The sequence below is a fragment of the Hydra vulgaris genome, chromosome 03 (assembly GCF_038396675.1).
Source record: "Hydra vulgaris chromosome 03, alternate assembly HydraT2T_AEP".
In the NCBI taxonomy this organism is placed as follows: domain Eukaryota; kingdom Metazoa; phylum Cnidaria; class Hydrozoa; order Anthoathecata; family Hydridae; genus Hydra; species Hydra vulgaris.
Window position 1 is genome coordinate 22,664,788 of NC_088922.1, and position 21,125 is coordinate 22,685,912.

Below are 21,125 nucleotides of genomic sequence, written 5' to 3' on the forward strand. Positions count from 1 at the left end.
CAAAAGTGAAACTTCTGTCAAAAAAAAAAAAAGGCAACTAACTTTTTACATTTTCCACCACAGAACTTTTTTCGGTTTCTAGTGCTTTTTTCGTTAAAGATTGTTCGATAGTTACAGTTGTAATTTCTTTTAAATTTCAAAAAAAAAACAATTAAATTTAAATTTAATAACTGCAAAACAAATGTGTTTTTTTAAGTAACATGCCTACCTTTATCTAAATTGCATTCAACAAATTTCTTAAGATGACATCTTTTGTGAGTTCCTTTTGTAAGTTCCATAAGGTCCTTTAAACCGTGGCTTAAAAGCAGCTCCTTATTTCTTCTTCCTCTTATGTTAAGTAGCAACTTTATCGCCAACCTTAATAGATTCTTCTTCTATTTTAATATTTTTTAAAGCTCTTCTATCATAATATTTTTTTTGCTTGATTTGAGCTTCTTCGATATTCTAAAATTGATATAGTATTAAAACTTATTAGTACTAGTAAAACTTATAGCTTTTCTACAAATAATGCTAACTACTGCAAATTAAATCGAAGAATTGAAGTGCCTTACCTTAGTAACCAAGTTAGTTAAGTTTTCGATATGAATCTTACTCTTCTCTACTTCTGCTTTTACTTCTTCTTCATCAACTCCAATAAAGCCTATCTCCTAAATTACAAACCTCTTTTGATTTTTATGATAACTATGAATTATTAACGATATCTTATAATTTTGGATATAAAACTTTGTAATACTATTCTTTAATTACTTCTTTCAGTTCACTATTACAAACAGGTGGGAGACCCCCAAACATTAACTCAAAAGGTGACACTTTTGTCGACGTTTGCCTTTCTATCCGTAGTGGGTACAAAACTATATCAATAAACTCATCCCAGTTTGTTTGGTTATCGTCAACTAACTTTCGGATTTTTCTAATAAGAGAAAATGTCAAATAAATATCAACAAAGTCATTGTTTAAAATAAATTTAAAATAATTTTAAGTAATCGCTTTATATAGGAAAAGGAGGCAAGTTAGGAAACCTTGCGCATCTTTTTAATCTTAGTTTAATTTTTTTTCTCGATAAGTTTGTTATGATGAGTGCAATACTAAGTGTTTATGTGCCGCATTAAAAAGTGGTTCCTCAACCCAGAACACATCTCTTTCACCAATAATAATCCTAATTTAAGATTCCTGAACTGCTTCCTTCTCCTCTACTTTAAGCATTAGGAAAAATCAAAGCTGTATCCAAAAGTATCAAATCAAAAATTACTTTTTTATATTTTTATTAGTATTTTCATCCTGCCCATTTGTTTGTGGATGTTTTCTGCGTTCTATTCCCAAGATTTTATACATTTCGCCGTTTAACTAAAAATTACCGAAATTATTTTTTATAAACTAAGTGATTAAATTTTTTTTTTAATATATTCCTTTTTAAACATAAGTTTACAAATATAAATAGCTACCTCGTTACAAAATTCGGTTCCATTATCTGTAATTATTACGGAGGGAAACCCGAAGGTTGTCACTAAATTTATAACTGCTTTAGCGACCGTTATAGCGTCCTTGTTAGGTAAACAACAGGCCATTTGGAACAGGCCATTTGGCGTAGGCAACAGGCCATTTGGAAAACAAATCCATAGAGCTCATAAAATATTTGTTCCCCATTTTTGTTTGAGCAAACGGTCCCGCAAAATCTATGCCAATTATTTCCCATACGCGTGTAGTCTAAAGAAAAACTGCTTTTTTTTTTAATTTACAGGAATTCTTCTTATTATAATGTCGTTATACATATTATTATAATTAAATAAATGTAATTTTTATAAATAAACAAAATTGTAAAAATAATTTTATATTAAATAAAATGCTACATCAAGTAGCATTATTTTTAAATACATTTTGATGTTAAGATTACTATTCAAGTTTACCTTTATTGAATGTAAAGGTTCGGATATTGAAAGTAGTTGACCAGATTTTTGACAACGGCTACACTCTTTTACCTGTTAACAAAAGTGTTTTGTTAAATAAATTAATATATATATATATATATATATATATATATATATATATATATATATATATATATATATATATATATATATATATATATATATATATATATATATATATATATATATATATATATATAAAGAATCCACTTACCCATTTCTTAATATCTCCACTGATATTAGGCCAATAATATTTTTCCATAATTTTAGCAATGGTTTTTGTTTGACCACTATAGCCTCCTAAAGGACTGCCATGCTCCTCAACAAAAACTTTGGATACATTCAATACATTGTTGTATGAGACCATCTATTAAATGTATTCAAAGGCAAAAGTTCTAATATTTTTTATGGTATTATTTATTTATGTATTTCAGTTTAGATGTTGATGTTTCGTCATAAATTTTCAATCTAATTCATCTATGCTATTAAGAATGATAACAGGGAGGTGTAATTGCTCAATAAAAGAACTCCTAATACATTGATTTACAATATTAAATTCGTAATTAGAAATAACTAGTCCGTGGTATTTCAATTAAAATTAACTTACGTTGGCACTGACCTGTTTAGCAAGAAATATATTATTGTGGACGGCAAAAAAAAAGGTGAAACTGTTTGCTATATCAAGCAATTAATAACAATCCCTCAAAAAGTCAAAAACAAATGTTTAAACAAAATGGTTGTTTATTCAACAAAAAACTGCTATCAATATGATTCCTGCATTGAGCTTGTAGCTCAATAATAGCTGCAATTTATACTTCTTCTATGTTAAGAAAGCTACGAGTGTCCGGTACATCTCCCTTGAAAATAAACAAAAATAATCTTTTTGCGGCTACGTAACTTCGATGATAACAAAAGTAATGACAAACCACATTGGCATTGGCTTCACTGACCAAATTTAGCACCCACATTTCAAATTTTTATTTTTAGCGACCATGCCGTGGCGTAAGTATTCTACGCATTTAATATTTTAGTCATGACTAATTTCATTGTCTACAAAATAGTTACTTAACATATTGAGATAGGGTTTGACCTCAGATTATTTTTGCTTTTTAAGATAATGTTCTTGAACTCGAAAAAAATGTATTTTGTTCTTTTCTTACTTACAAATATAATACATATCTGTCCATTGAATGATAGCAACAGCAATTTCCCAAATACAACTTGTTTATTTTTTCAAGATAGATGGTGAACATCATAACCAGCGTTTTGAAGTAAGAAACACCTTCTATTTTAAATATGAATTTAAACAAAAGAAACTACTTAGAGCAATACCAAATGCAAAAACAATGTAAAAAAAAATAGCCTACTATAAACAATTCAGGATTTAAAAAAAACATTCTTACTGAATGGACCGCATGTTTTTATCTCGCTAGATATGCTGTAGCTAAAGCATGCTTTTTATTTATTTTTACCAAGGTTAAAAGTTGCTATGTTGCACAGTTGCTATGAATGTTGCTCGGGGTAATAATTTTGGCTACTCAAAAATAAAAAATTCTCTATTTTTTTAGGGCGCTATTAAAATCGAATTTTTTGGCTCATAATCTTAGTCATGTTTAGATTATGAGCCAAAAAGTGATTTACAAAATTATTTTATGATACTGTTAAATAAGAATATACTTTAGTAAAAACAGGTTAAATAAAACGTTGTTTAGTGCTTAATTAATTATTTTTAAGTCCTCTTACATCGAGCGTCAAAAGCTTATTATAAAGTATCGTAAACTATAATTTCTTAACAACGAAATAAGTAGAGAGTAATCATTATAAATATGAAGCTCAATTTCATCTTCTCTTCTTCTTTGATTCGCATTTCCTAACTAATTACAAGCAATGTAAACATCATATTAAAAAAAACAAATACAAAGTAAAACATATAAAAATCCTTTAGCCGGTTGTTTATTTTAATATTATAAACAATTTTACAAACATTTTTGCATCCAAACTTTTCATTTAAATTACATAAATTAAAGGAAAAATTATATAATGGCAAAATTAGCTGCAAAATAATAAAGTTAATTTATATGAGGAAAAAACAGCACAACGACCAGAAATTTTCTTCTATATTTTTAGATTTTAATTATTTGTTTAGGAAAGTTCAATCTAGTTTTCAACTCTACTTCAGTAAAATTTACTATTGATTGTACATTCAATTTCAAAATTAAAAATATTATTAAAGTAGGATTTTGTTTTCATCATCGTAATTAAACTTGAACAGCAACCTTGTTGAGTTTTTCAAGTTTCCAAATTTCTAACTCAAGATATAAAAACTTCTGTGTAAAACTGCTGCTCGGTACCAAATCTAAAATGGAAAAAAAAAATTAATTAAACTACAGAATATAAAAAAAAAAATCGTTTAAATAATTATAATATAATATATATATATATATATATATATATATATATATATATATATATATATATATATATATATATATATATATATATATATATGTATATATATATATATATATATATATATATATATATATATATATATATATATATATATATATATATATATATATATATATATGTATATATATATATATATATATATATATATATATATATATATATATATATATATATATATATATATATATATATATATATATATATATATATATATAAATATAAATAAATAAGGGTTATTACAAATTTTAAATTTATTAGCCTGGGGTTTTAATCTACAAAACGCTATTACTTGTACAGCTTTTAATTAATGGGTTCATAAAAGATGTAGTGGCATTCAAGTTCTCTTAATATTTAGTTTCGATTAATATAGATCCAAATAGCGATTGAAATAAAAAGTGGAGAATAAAATCTTAAAATATCAATAAGTCAAACTATTTGTTAATTGTACATTTTATGGATTTATTTAATCAAGGTCAATTTAAAATGGCATTTAAAACAGACAGACAAGTAAAAGCCAGAGGAATAATACAGATTCTTTTGTTAAAAACAAGAATCAGGTTTAAGAAAAAACTTGTAAGTAAGACAGCCAAACATGTTTATAAGGTTTTCTTTAACACCCTTTCTCTTTACAAAACTGTATGCGTTGGGGGTGTCTATAAACTGTACATAAATGTGTACTTTATAGACAACCTGACAGACTGACGGTTTTTATTGTGATTCAACAACTAGGAAAATTAAGAACCTAAAATCAAGGAAAAAAAAGAAGATTCATTAATAATTTTAGGAAAATCAAAATTACTTTAGGCCGAGCGATTAATATAAGCAATGCAAACATCATAAAAGAAAAAAAACAGAAAATAGTTATGTAAAACATAGATAAATTACAAAATCATATAATATCACCTCCCCTAATAAAATTAAGTAACATACTATTATAATTTTAGAATATCACATCGCCCATGTATTTTGTTAAAAAACAACATACTAGATAGTGCTTAGAATGTTAGAATATCACCTCTCCTTAATAAAATTAAGAAATATATGGCATGCTACCAGTATTATATGCTTAGAATATAACATCCCTTATGTAATTTGTTTAAAAACAACATACTAGATAGTGCTTAGAATGTTAGAATATCACCTCCCCTTAATAAAATTGAGAAACATACTATTATATTTTTATATAGTATTTTGTTTAAAAACAACATACTAGATAGTGCTTAGAATGTTAGAATATCACCTCCCCTTAATAAAATTAAGAAACATACTATTATATTTTTAGAATATCACATCGCCCATGTGCTTTGTTAAAAAACAACATACTAGATAGTGCTTAGAATGTTAGAATATCACCTCCCCTTAATAAAATTAAGAAACATACTATTATATTTTTAGAATATCACATCGCCCATGTATTTTGTTAAAAAACAACATACTAGATAGTGCTTAGTATGTTAGAATATCACCTCCCCTTAATAAAATTAAGAAACATACTATTATATTTTTAGAATATCACATCGCCCATGTATTTTGTTTAAAAACAACATACTAGATAGTGCTTAGAATGTTAGAATATCACCTCCCCTTAATAAAATTAAGAAACATACTATTATATTTTTAGAAGATCACATCGCTCATGTATTTTGTTAAAAAACAACATACTAGATAGTGCTTAGAATGTTAGAATATCACCTCCCCTTAATAAAATTAAGAAACATACTATTATATTTTTAGAATATCACATCGCCCATGTATTTTGTTAAAAAACAACATACTAGATAGTGCTTAGTATGTTAGAATATCACCTCCCCTTAATAAAATTAAGAAACATACTATTATATTTTTAGAATATCACATCGCCCATGTATTTTGTTTAAAAACAACATACTAGATAGTGCTTAGAATGTTAGAATATCACCTCTCCTTAATAAAATTAAGAAATATAAGGCATGCTACCAGTATTATATGCTTAGAATACAACATCCCTTATGTAATTTGTTTAAAAACAACATACTAGATAGTGCTTAGAATGTTAGAATATCACCTCCCCTTAATAAAATTAAGAAACATACTATTATATTTTTAGAATATCACATCGCCCATGTATTTTGTTTAAAAACAACATACTAGATAGTGCTTAGAATGTTAGAATATCACCTCCCCTTAATAAAATTAAGAAACATACTATTATATTTTTAGAATATCACATCACCCATGTATTTTGTTTAAAAACAACATACTAGATAGTGCTTAGAATGTTAGAATATCACCTCCCCTTAATAAAATTAAGAAACATACTATTATATTTTTAGAATATCACATCGCCTATGTATTTTGTTAAAAAACAACATACTAGATAGTGCTTAGAATGTTAGAATATCACCTCTCCTTAATAAAATTAAGTAATATATATCATGCTACCAGTATTATATGCTTAGAATACAACATCCCTTATGTAATTTGTTTAAAAACAACATACTAGATAGTGCTTAGAATGTTAGAATATCACCTCCCCTTAATAAAATTAAGAAACATACTATTATATTTTTAGAATATCACATCGCCCATGTATTTTGTTTAAAAACAACATATTAGATAGTGCTTAGAATGTTAGAATATCACCTCCCCTTAATAAAATTAAGAAATAATGGCATGCTACTATTATATGTGTAGAATATCACATTGCCCTTGTATTTTGTTAAAAAACAACAAACCAAATAGTGCTTAGAATGTAACATTCCCTCATATAGATATATAAAATATTGCATAACATCTGGTTTGAAAATATGTAAAGTATTACTAGAAAATCATCAATTTTAGAATTAAAAATTAAATTATAGTACCATGTCTTGCGGACTTCGTATATACCAACATATTAATAATGAGTTTCATTTATGTATTTGTCGCGTTATTATTATAAACTATGAACGTTCTTGTATTATTCGGACGCACTCGGTACCCTACTAAGTTCTATTACTTCAAAACGCATCCTCGTTTTCATTATTTCAACTGGTGCGGTGATATTCTAAGGTGCGGTGATATTCTATTACAGATCATATTAAAGCCTGAAAGGTGGAGATTTGCGTTTGACGTAGCATCATCAGAACTGCACCACGTTTCTGTCACCCATATTATGTTAAAAATATTTGAAGTTTCCTCCAAGTTATTGCAAAATGTTTCAAAGTTTTTTTTTAAGCTTCTTATATTGAAATGAATAACATTAATACGATCCCGCTCCAGAAATTCCTTTATTTTATTGTTATAAAAATAAAAAGGGTTGCTTTGTTGAGCACCTGTATTAAAAAAATTGTTTAGATCTTGATCAAATTTTTCGTTAGTTTCAAAATTATTTGTATGAGAAAAATTAAAAAATTTTGATTCAAAATTGTTTGAATCCATTTTAAAAGTATTATTAGCATAAAAATATTTAAAAAAAAGAATTTCTGTTTAAATTTAAAAATCTCGTGAAACTAGTTTATTATAAATGACTTTGGCAAACTTACCCTTTGATCGTAGTTCTTTTGCTTCTATAAAAAGTCTCTTTCTTGTTTCATTCGTTCGCTCGCTAAAATCTTCGTTTGTGTATAGGTGTTGATTCCATAATTTCATCTTCACGTAGTTGTCCAGTATCATGCTTTTGTCTTTGTAGTTCAAAAACTTAACGATAATAGTTCTGTTTTTTCATCCGTCCGATTTTTTCCAACTCTATGTGCTCTCTCAATGCTAAAGTCAGTTGCAAAACCAAGTTTAGATTTCAAAATCTCCAGAACTTTTTTTTCACTTTGTTCCCAAGTTTCATTTATGCTTTCATCAATACCATTTATTCTGAGGTTATTTCGGCGACTTCGATCCTCAAGCTCCGCCATTTTATCTTTAATAATATCTTCGTTTTCATATATTTTAACGTTTTTATTTTGTTCGTTAGATATCGGTACGTTTTTTTTAGTTTCAGTCAACACACGTTCATACTTTTCGTTTATAAATTCCATCGACTTTTTTAGTTCGCATACTTCAGTTTTTAAAGTTTTATTTTCTTCCTGTATAATAAATATTTTTGCCTCAAGTCGTTCTATTTTGTCATTAAAAATTTTCAGTATAGTATTCTCGTGTAAATCCATAAATTCTTTCATTTGTGCAATCGTAATTTTCGCCATTATTTTTTTCTTGCTCTTGAAACACGTCCGTTCAGTGCGTAAAGTGCGTCAGTAAAAAAAAAAAAAAAAAAAAAAAAGAAGATATAATAATATAAACTAGATATAATAATATAAAGATATAATAATATAAAGATATAATAATATAAAAAAGAAATGTAAAAAAGAAAATAATATAAAGATAAATAATAATATAAAGATAAATAATATAAAGATATAATATAAAGAAAAATGATATATAAAGAATAATAATATAAAGAAAAAAAAATAATATAAAGAAATATAATATAAAATAAATATAAAATAAATATAATAATAATATAAATAATATAAAATAAATATAATAATAATATATAATAATAATATAAAATAAATATAATAATAAATATAAAATAAATATAAAATAAATATAAAATAATATAAAAAAAAAAATATATATATAAAGAAAATAATATAAAGATAAATAATAATATAAAGATATAATAATATAAAGATATAATAATATAAAGATATAATAATATAAAGAAGAAATGTAAAAAAGAAAAAAAAAAAAAAAAAAAAAAAAGAAACAAAATAGATTTATTGTCTAAATTTCGATATTTATAAACTTTATTTTATGAAAAAATCAACGCTTTATTATGCTTTTTATTCTCGTATTACTAACACTACAAGAAATTAGGAATTATGAAGTTTCGTATTTACTTTATAACAGTAAATTGGACCCGATCAGCATCAGTATCCGTTGCACCTTATACTAGATGATTTTTTTTTTTAAATATATATAATTTACTTCGTCATTTTCATAATAAGTTATTTACAAAATATTTTGAGTTAAGATATGACCGGAGCAGGCAGAAGACAAAAGTCTTATCATCAACCCCCGTTGTATCGTTTACACTATCATAATTCTATCATAAAATTTTACAATATCGATAAAATAATATAAATACTTTTAAATAAACATTTTACATTTTTTTATACATAAAAAAAAAATATTTTTACATACATAAAAATATATATGTATAAAAAAAAGGAAATAAATACAAATTTAGATAAATGAGCAAAAAAAAATATGTTTTGCTTTTAAGCAAACGAAAGAAAAGTTAAGAATTAAAAAAGAAGATATTAAAAATAAAAGAGAATTTGAGATATGTCATAATCAAGTAACTGTTTTCTTAAAATAACTTTGAAAGTTTGAAGTGAAATTATAGTTTTACTTTCAATTGGAAGGAATGAGTTCCACAAATGTGACCCTCGGTATGTTTTGAGAAATTAGACTGTTTTAATAAGGTTTTTGGTACCTGATAGTTATGCAATGAATGCTTTGTTTGATATTTATGATTTATAATAACAAAAAGGTCGTCAAAAATATTTGGCAGCATACGATATTTAAATCTAAATATGAATAAAAGAATACTGTAAATATTTAATTGATAGACATTAAGCACTCCAAGCTTTCTAAGCAGTGGATTGGCACTGGTGTATTCAATATAAGGCAGCTTGGTGCATTTTTTAAGCTTTCTAAGCCGTGGATTGGCACTGTTGCATTTAATATAAGGCGGCTTGCTTGTTTTTGTTCATTTAAGATACGTTTTAATTTTGATGGATAAATGCTGGCCCACGCAATAACTGATATAGCTATGGATAAATGAAAAGTATATAAGTTTTAAGCAGTTTTTATCCAACATATATCTTGTCTTGTACATAATTCCAATACTCTTTGAAATTTTATTTTCTATTAAATTAATGTGGTCTTTCCAACTTATTTGTTCGTCAAGTAAAACGCCTAAAAATTTAATGCAGAATGTCCGTTGAAAATTAGTTTTTTCTATTGAAATATTTGGGAGTTTTAGGGGCAAAGTTTTAGATTTGGAGGATTTAGAAAAAAGTATATATTTGCTTTTAATTTTATTTAGAGATAGTTTGTTGGGTTTCAACCATTCAATGAGGTTGTCAAGCTAACGATTCATAGTGATAAAGATTGACTCTATGTTTGAGTGGGTACAAAAAACCTGAGTGTCGTCAGCAAAAAGATTGAAATTTAATACACTAGAAGATAAGTAAATATCGTTTATATAGATAATAAACAATAAAGGCTCTAGAATAGATCCCTGTGGAACTCCGCAAGAAATGTTTTCTAGTTTATGATCAATAAATAAACATTTATATGTCTATAATTTATACTATTATTTTATATGTCTATGTATGTTTTATATGTCTATGTATGTTTTATATGTATTATGATTTATATGTATTATGATTTATATGTATATATATATATATATATATATATATATATATATATATATATATATATATATATATATATATATATATATATATATGTATATATATGTATATATATGTATTACATATATATATATATATATATATATATATATATATATATATATATATATACATATATATATATATATATATGTATATATATATACATATATATATATATATATATATATATATATATATATATATGTATATATATATACATATATATATATATATATATGTATTATATATATATATATATATATATATATATATATATATATATATATATATGTAATACATATATATACATATATATATATATATATATATATATATATATATATATATATATGTATATATATACATATATATATATACATATACATATATATATATATATATATATATATATATATATATATATATATATATATATATGTATATATATATACATATATATATATACATATACATATATATATATATATATATATATATATATATATATAGTATATATATATATATATATGTATATATATATATATATATATATATATATATATATATGTATATATATATACATATATATATATATACATATATATATATATATATATATATATATATATATATATATATATATATATATATATATATATATATATATATATATATATATATTTATATATATATATATATATACAGTGGCGGCGTTAGGGTAGGGCCTGGTTGGGCGATGGCCCAGGGCGCCGTATATAAAGGGGCGAAACTAATTGGTTATTTTACCCTTTGCCTTTTTTTGAATGGGGTTAAATTGAGCTAGGGGCGCCGTAGAAATCTCGCCCAGGGCGCTGGTAGTGCTAAAACCGGCACTGTATATATATATATATATATATATATATATATATATATATACATATATATATATATATATATATATATATATATATATATATATATATATATATATATATATATATATATATATATATATATATACAACCCTTAGATGTTGTCCGAAAGTTTTTTCGATATTTTGTTGACAAAAAGTAAAAATTAAAATGCAAGACCGGAATTTTTTTTTTTTAATAATGATAGACTGCCTGCCCTAACCAAACCCTCAGTCGATGTAGCAGCACTCCCTTGCGGGTCAGGCTATTTGTCAGTCGATGTAGCAGCACTCCCTTGCGAGTCAGGCTATTTGTCAGTCGATGTAGCAGCACTCCCTTGCGAGTCAGGCTATTTGTCAGTCGATGTAGCAGCACTCCCTTGCGAGTCAGGCTATAAGATAGTCGATGTAGCAACACTCCGCGCATGATTTTCAGTAAAAAAAATAAAAATAAAAACATTTTATTAAAAAAAATAAAAATAAAAACATTTTATTAAAAAAAATAAAATAAAAACATTGTTTATATTGTTAAAAACATTCACAATGTTTTTAAAACATTCTGGTCAATTAAATTTGCGTTTTTGTGGTTTTTTTAAAAAACGATTAATTTGTAATTAAATTAATGGTTTTTACTTTCGTCCAACACGGAAATGTTGGACGAAAGTTAAAAGTAATTAAAAGTGACGTATATGTTGGCGTAAGAATCACTTTTTTCCTTCCGCTCTTCCCAAAGCCAACAAACTATAGATCTATATATATATATGTATATATATATATATATATGTATATATTATAAAAAAGAGAATTACTCTAATATTTGTTTGATATTTATTTCTATATCTATATATAAAATTAATACAAATTTACATATTATTTTTAATACATTTAATATTACATGTTTATTTCTATATCTATATATTAAATTATTGCATCTATATTATATATATATATATATATATATATATATATATATATATATATATATATATATATATATATATATATATATATATATATATATATATATATAGATCTATAGTTTGTTGGCTTTGGGAAGAGCGGAAGGAAAAAAGTGATTCTTACGCCAACATATACGTCACTTTTAATTACTTTTAACTTTCGTCCAACATTTCCGTGTTGGACGAAAGTAAAAACCATTAATTTAATTACAAATTAATCGTTTTTTAAAAAAACCACAAAAACGCAAATTTAATTGACCAGAATGTTTTAAAAACATTGTGAATGTTTTTAACAATATAAACAATGTTTTTATTTTATTTTTTTTAATAAAATGTTTTTATTTTTATTTTTTTTAATAAAATGTTTTTATTTTTATTTTTTTTACTGAAAATCATGCGCGGAGTGTTGCTACATCGACTATCTTATAGCCTGACTCGCAAGGGAGTGCTGCTACATCGACTGACAAATAGCCTGACTCGCAAGGGAGTGCTGCTACATCGACTGACAAATAGCCTGACTCGCAAGGGAGTGCTGCTACATCGACTGACAAATAGCCTGACCCGCAAGGGAGTGCTGCTACATCGACTGAGGGTTTGGTTAGGGCAGGCAGTCTATCATTATTAAAAAAAAAAAATTCCGGTCTTGCATTTTAATTTTTACTTTTTGTCAACAAAATATCGAAAAAACTTTCGGACAACATCTAAGGGTTGTATATATATATATATATATATATAGATCTATAGTTTGTTGGCTTTGGGAAGAGCGGAAGGAAAAAAGTGATTCTTACGCCAACTTATACGTCACTTTTAATTACTTTTGACTTTCGTCCAACATTTGCGTGTTGGACGAAAGTAAAAACCATTAATTTAATTACAAATAAATCATTTTTTAAAAAAACCACAAAAACGCAAATTTAATTGACCAGAATGTTTTTAAAAACATTCTGAATGTTTTTAACAATATAAACAATGTTTTTATCTTTATTTTTTTTAATAAAATGTTTTTATTTTTAATTTTTTTAATAAAATGTTTTTATTTTTATTTTTTTTACTGTAAATTATGCGCGGAGTGTTGCTACATTGACTATCTTATAGCCTGACTCGCAAGGGAGTGCTGCTACATCGACTGACAAATAGCCTGACCCGCAAGGGAGTGCTGCTACATCTATCTTTTAGCCTGACCCCAAAGGGAGTGTTGCTACATCGACTGAGGGTTTGGTTGGGGCAGGCAGTCTATCAACACGCTTTCTTGATAAATCTCGTTTGAGTTTTTTGGAAATAAACGCGCATGTAAGAATGAATAAATACGCATATAAGAATAATTATGTGCGTAAATACGAATGAATAAACACGCATATAAAAATGAATAGACACGCATATAAAAATGAATAACCTGTAATAATGTATGTACATATATGTAATGTAATGTATAAGCACGTCGAAATTTAGCAATAATAAAAAATAAACGACATCAATTCCGTATAAAAGTTATCTTTACTTTATAATAAACAGTTTGGCGGTTAGTTTACGCAAAAAAGTTGTATAGAATTCAAAAGTCAAAAAAAGTAAAGAAGTGATTAAGATAAATCTTTACATTACTTTACATTATGTTGTTGTTTGAACAACTTTAAACGCAACAGGTTTTCAGCATTTTTATTATCTTAATCAATTCTTAACAACTTCTTGGTTCTTTTATATCCATTTCTTCGCGTGATTTCTTAACTTTTTTATAACCACTTCTTCACAAATAAGAAGAAAATAAGCAACATTTCCATTCAAAAACAAAGTAATCTACAATTAATTTTTTACAAAAAAAATTCTTATGTGTGAAATTCTATATGTGAGAATGCTAATGGTGGCTTTAAGTAAGTCTCCCTTTTTTTCTTTAAATAGTTCAAGGTATATAAAAAAGTAAACTGTAAAAGTTATTAAGAGTAAAATAAGAACTTGAATTACAACATTGAAAATGTTGGATTCAAGTCATGGCCTACTATAATTACATGGCCTACTGTTATTATAGTAGGCCATGTTTGGGCACCTAAAAAAATACATATATATATTTAATAATGAACTGGCAAGTACTTTAGATTTCTATCCCATAAGTTTTATCTGTAGATTTCAAATCAATTAAAGTGTTAAAATTTGTATTAGTTAAAAAAAAAAAGCTATTTTATAACTTTGTAAACATAGCTTTATATACTTGAGAACTCGTATTATTAAGCTGTTTGTTATTGTTATCATTGCCCGAGCATATTGCATCATTTATAAACATCATTGGAATTCAGGATGCATATTTTGAAACCCTATGCACCCCCAGAATAAAAAAAATGTGAGCAATCTGATACGCTGATTTTGAAAGAGAAGCAGGTGCGCATTTTTTGATGAAAAATATAGTTGAAATCAAAAAAGGAGATTTTCAAAATAAATATCAAAGTATTGATAAAATAAGTTTATCAATAGTAATGTATATCCACTTGACAATATTGACTATTGACAATACAAGTCTTGTGCTCTCATCAACACAGGAAGTTCATTTTCATTTTATATAAATAAATTTGTACAAGAGAACTTTATGTGTTGTTAATTTAAAGAAACGGAAAAAAAGTATGTGTTAAAGTAAATTCAAAAAGGTCTATAAATATGTTTCTGTAAAATATAATGTCCCTGGTTTTAAAGCATATTAAAAAAAAAGTTAACATGCAGCTGTACCAGACTACTGGAGAAGCACTTTATGCATACAAAGTTTATATGCAGTTGTACCAGACTACTGGAGAGGCACTTTATGCATACAAAGTTTATATGCAGTTGTACCAGACTACTGGAGAAGCACTTTATGCATACAAAGTTTATATGCAGTTGTACCAGACTACTGGAGAGGCACTTTATGCATACAAAGTTTATATGCAGTTGTACCAGACTACTGGAGAAGCACTTTATGCATACAAAGTTTATATGCAGTTGTACCAGACAACTTGTGAAGAAATTTATTTTTGCTGATTTATATATTAATAATAATATGATATTTATTTTGTTTCAACCTTAATTTTGAGAAGACTGATATATATTTTTTACATAACTCTAATAAAACCTCATTCTTTAACGATTAAACACTTTGTAAAGATTTAGAAAAAGTTTGGCAGGGTTCATTAACTTATATAAAGAAGATGACAATTGAATATTAAAACTCAATTTGAAAATTAAACAAAATAAATGAAATTTATGTTAGTCTACTAAATAATATTTTTTGACAGTTACGTATAAACACTGGCATTACAAGCAAGAAAAACTAATGAAGTAAAAAAGTGGATTATGGAATAAAAAAAAATGATTGTTGCACTTTATGTATTTTTATAATTGAAAAAAAAAAGATTTTAAAAAACCAAATGAAAAGATTCTATTCCTAATGAGCTGCCTACAAACAGAGCAGTTATTAAAAAAGGAATTTTATAAAAAGAACAAAAGAATGTACACCAAAACAAATATTCTAACAGAGATCTTGCAAGCAATCTAACTCCACTTTTTTTGCTCAACGGAGAAAAGCAAGTGTTAAGTTTTTATTATAGGTGAGAAATCGTTATATTGCCGAATAAAACTCTTTGGGAGAAAGTAGATAATGTTGCATGGGGAAGAGCTAAATTAGAAATAAAAGAAGAACTTATATTGAAACTAGATAAATTTATGTACTTCACTACATGTCCTCATATAATACTTCTACGTGAGAATAATCTACCTGGGTATACTTCCCCAAAAAATTATAAAAAAAGCACATAAAAGTTGCACCTGTATTTTTACTAAAAAATTCTAACTATGTAGCATAGATGGTTATACGGTTAAAGAAATAAGACAGATGAAAAGTCTGACATGCAGAAGAGGTAAGACAGGTGAAAAGTCTGACATGCAGGTGAGACATGTTGATAAAATTGAGACAATAAAATATATAAAAAATTATAAGAAAAAAGTCAGTGACAAAGAAGCAGAAGAGAATTAAAAAACTACAAGATGATGTTTTTAAAGGTAAATATAAGTTTAAAATAACAAATGCAATATATATATATATATATATATATATATTATATATATATATATATATATATATATATATATATATATATAAAATTTTAGTGTATTCTACAAGGAGAGTGCTCAATATTCTTAAAGAACAGAGCAATAATAAATTAGTAAAAACACTTATTTAATTTTTAGTTTTCTTCTACAAGTTGTTTCGCCATCAATAGGCTCATCAGGAAGCATGTCTAAATATCAAAAAATTCAATTTATAGAATAAAAAATTTTCACAAAAAGATGGAAATTAGTGTAATTAATTATGTAATAACTGTAGTATTTTGCAACCAGGAAGTTACATCAATTACATTAGATAATTAAAAAATTAATTATGAAAAGAATTCTTTAGAAATAGGATAATTTTTAGACTGATCATTTGTTTTTATCATTTTTTAAAAGGAACTTATTTTCATTTCTGCATTTAGAAATTAATTCAGATTTTTTATTCAGTAAATTTTCTTAATCTAAATGAGTAATAATTCAAATTTTTCTTGTAAATATTTTTTGGAAATTTTATTGTAGGCAGGCGCAGTTTTTAGAATAGACCAGTTTGATTCAAAAATAATATTTTTTTCTTTTAGTTGCCAAATAAATAGTCTCTTTTGAGTATTTTTTATGTTTAAAAGAGTGTTTGTGGTTGGCATAACGTTTTTCCATTTGCCCTCGGTTTAGGCAATATATTGTTTATCAGGCTTATTTTGCGAGGAAACAATGCATTTGTAAATAATATTTTTTGATAAGCATTTGCCGTTCATAGGGCAGTCAATTTTTTAGCTTGCAGTTACAGTTTTCAGTATTTTTTTTCTTTTAGAAGTTCATTTTTATTAATCAATGCAAAATTATGACCTTTTATAATTCTTTCAACATTTTAATAGTGTTTCTTTTAAAAATTTTGTGCAAGTTATTAGAGGGAGGGAAATGTTTGTCAACCAATTTTAAAAAACGCTTTTCCGATATTTGTTGAAACATTTTATTGCTGTACTAAGGGTTGAACCAAATTATATGGTTCAACTCTCCTATTATTATTAAAGAGCAACACATTACCGTGACTTTAGAACCTGGCGGTCGATATCTTGGTCATTTTATCCCGGATGCAGCTATTCATCCAGATAAGCTAGCTAAAAAGATTGCTGAAGGTGTTTATTTTTTGTTTAAACAATATTGTCTTACTAAATCATGTTTAGTACTCGGAGCAGATAGTAGGGGAGATGGGGGCGCATTGATCGCCGTAGCAGTGTTTTGAAAATTGCGCAGAACCTGAAAGAGATGTAAAAACTTATTAACTACGAAACACATGTAGAACTATCTGGCTTTTGGAATATATAAATATTTTGATTTAAAAAAATGATAAACATGAATAATTTTAACTTTTAAACAACCCTCTCAAAAGATCAATGTACCCCAAACTATGGGGTACTATGATCTCCGACTTGGGGCACATTGATCTTATATGCGCAATATTATCTAAACGTTTAACACTTCTATAACTAAATCTTGTAAATAATTTAGTCAAAGGGTAATATTGTATAACATATAATACATCTAAATTTTTTAATTATTTTTTAAATATAGCAGTTAAACCCACTAGTCTAATTTTTAATTAAAAAATGTATAAATCACAGCAGCTATAAGCTACCCGCTTTATATACGTTTAAAACTTTACAACAACTTGAAATTTATAAGAACTGAAATATAAAGACTGAAATAAGAATACAACTTTTAAGTTTACAAAACTTGTTAAAAGTACAATATTTTGATTAAGAATATTTCATCATTTGTGAAAGTCAAGTTGTGAAGCAGCTTTTGGTTTACATTATTTTTTATTCCTAAGCAAGTAATTCTTAGTTTCTTTCTTATCTTTTGTGGAGACTTTTTGTTGATTTTTGGTTTGCTTCAAAATTTTCTTTTCTTTTGACAAACGAATTTCATTTCTGACAGGAGTATCAGTCAAGATCCTTGTTTTTAACTGCCTACTTTTAACATTTTTTTTTCTGGCAGATGCTTTTGGGTAAGGTTTTAAAACCTCAGGTGAGATTATAGAAGCAACACTTGTTGACACTTTGTTTAAAATACTTGTTTCAATATTTACTATAGTTATTTCAGACTCTATGTGATTAACATGTGCTGGTATCATTTCAGATTCCATGTTGTTGACAGGAGTGATAGTAACTGTATCTGGAGCAGCTCTATCTGTAACTGATGATGGTAAATATTCTTCATCTTTGAAAATTTCAGAATTGAATGGCTCAATGCCAGCTACTCTAAATCCTGTCTGTATATTAGATGGTGAGAAAGTTTTTGTATACGGTTCTCGAACTATTGAAACAATATCATAAATGGTCATTGGTCTTGGGTTTGAAACCATCCAATTATCACATGCAGAATTGTAAAACCTTTTCAATGGTCCAAAAACAGTTCTATCGAATGGCTGCAATTTATGGCTGCAATGGGGAGGAAAACTTATCATTGTAATTCCGTGTTGAATTGCAAGCTCCAAGCCTTTAACAGAAATATGACTTTCATGACTGTCGAGAAGTAACAAAACTGGAGATTCCTGAGAACAGTTTGAATATTTAACAAAATGTTTAATCCATTCTATGAAAATTTCTGAGTTCATCCAACCAGAAGGATTTGCAAATCCCACACATCCAGGAGGTCCTTCCTTAATCATGTAACCATGAAACTTTACCCTAGGAAAAATAAATAATGGAGGAATGGAATTTCCAATAGCATTAGAGGCACAACATGCAGTTATTAATGTTCCTCGTTCTGCAGATGTGATTCTTCCAACTTGTTTGCTTCCTCTACCAGCTAAAACCTTTACCGGCTTTTGAACGGTTGTTAAACCAGTTTCATCAACATTATATATACAGTTAGGATTATATTTATATCGATTTCTTACCGTTTTAAGATTTTGAAAAAACTCTCTTACAGTGTGTTTGTTAAAAGCTGTTGATCGAGCGAAGCTCGTTGCTTCAGGTGTTCGTAGAGACAACTCTGGTTGTCTTTTCATAAAACCTTGCAACCAATCAATGCCTGCAATTTTATTTTTGATCCATGATGATGGGCATATCTTATTGTTTTTTAAAGCAAATTCATATGCCAATAATCGCGTTGACCTAGTTGAAAGGCCATAGTTCATTTTTGATGCAATTAGTAAATAACTTGATAAACTTTTTTCATCTTCTGCTGTAAAAACTTGTCTATTGTTGTAGTTAGGCTTGAAAGCTTCATTTGGATTAAGCCTCTTTTTACGACAATATCTTTTTAAAGTCATTCTATCTATGTTAAACTGACGTGCTACAACATTCAGTTGTGTTCCTTCTAAAACTTTATTAACAGCTACTTTCATTGTTTCACTTGGTATAGCAACTTTATTTGTTTTTTTAATTCTATTTCTAACCATTTTAAGATCTGTAAAAAAATATATCAATAAAAACATATGTTTTTAATAAATGCTAATATTTAACATAATAATATTATGTTAAATATTTTTTAATTATTATGTTAAATATTATTCTTTTGATATTATAAAATAATAGTATTATTATTACTAGCTTATAACATAAGTAGATTTAAAAAATGAAATGCTAAAAGCTATTGTTTGTTTATATATAGTTTTTTTTTAAATTATAAATACAATTCCATTCGTTTAACTGTATTGCTTATAAACAAAAACATGGGGCACTTCGTCTTCTATGGGGCACTTTGATCCTCCGATCAATGGGCCCCGCATAGTCAAAGATCAATGTACCCCAATAGGTATAGGTAACATATTGATAGCAATATCTACTGTATAAATTGCAGCCAAATAAAAATTATATATTATATTATACACCTAACACTTACAAATTTAAAATAAAATTGTTGTTAACCCATACAGACATCTAAATAAAAATATATTTGAATTATAGTACGATTTAAAAAAATCACTTTTTATGACGAAAAACAATATTTTCTTAATTTTTTTTGACGCTCATAACCTTATGAAAAAATATTACGAATAATCAATTAGGGAAGCATAATGGTTAATTAAATTGCAACCTCGCTTCTAGTAAGGCAAAAATGAACAAGTAAAAGCCAAAAGATCATACTGCCCCGGCGATCAATGCGCCCCCATCTCCCCTACTTCAATTAACACCGGCTGGAATGGTGGTGCAATAGCGCATTTTGAAAAGCTGTTAGGTCACAAGTGCCACTAGGCCATATGCATGCGTCATTCAAATGAGTTATTTTTGCGTCACCTAATAGAAGGAATTGATGGACCAACATCATGTAATACTGGATTTGCAGGTCCTTAGGTAAAATATCTTTCTGGTGTTAATAAAATGGTGTATAATCCTCAGTTCAAGGCTCTTCCAGACGGAGAGAGCTT

General features: G+C 26.3%; 1 protein-coding gene across 1 annotated transcript; it reads right to left on the reverse strand.

Moving 5' to 3' along the window:
- Window positions 1–18,563: 18,563 nt before the first annotated feature.
- Window positions 18,564–20,156, reverse strand: LOC136078565 (tigger transposable element-derived protein 4-like). Its single transcript, XM_065794342.1, has one exon. The coding sequence runs from the start codon at window positions 20,154–20,156 to the stop codon at window positions 18,564–18,566; it is 1,593 nt and encodes a 530-aa protein (XP_065650414.1).
- Between the last annotated feature and the right edge of the window lie 969 nt (window positions 20,157–21,125).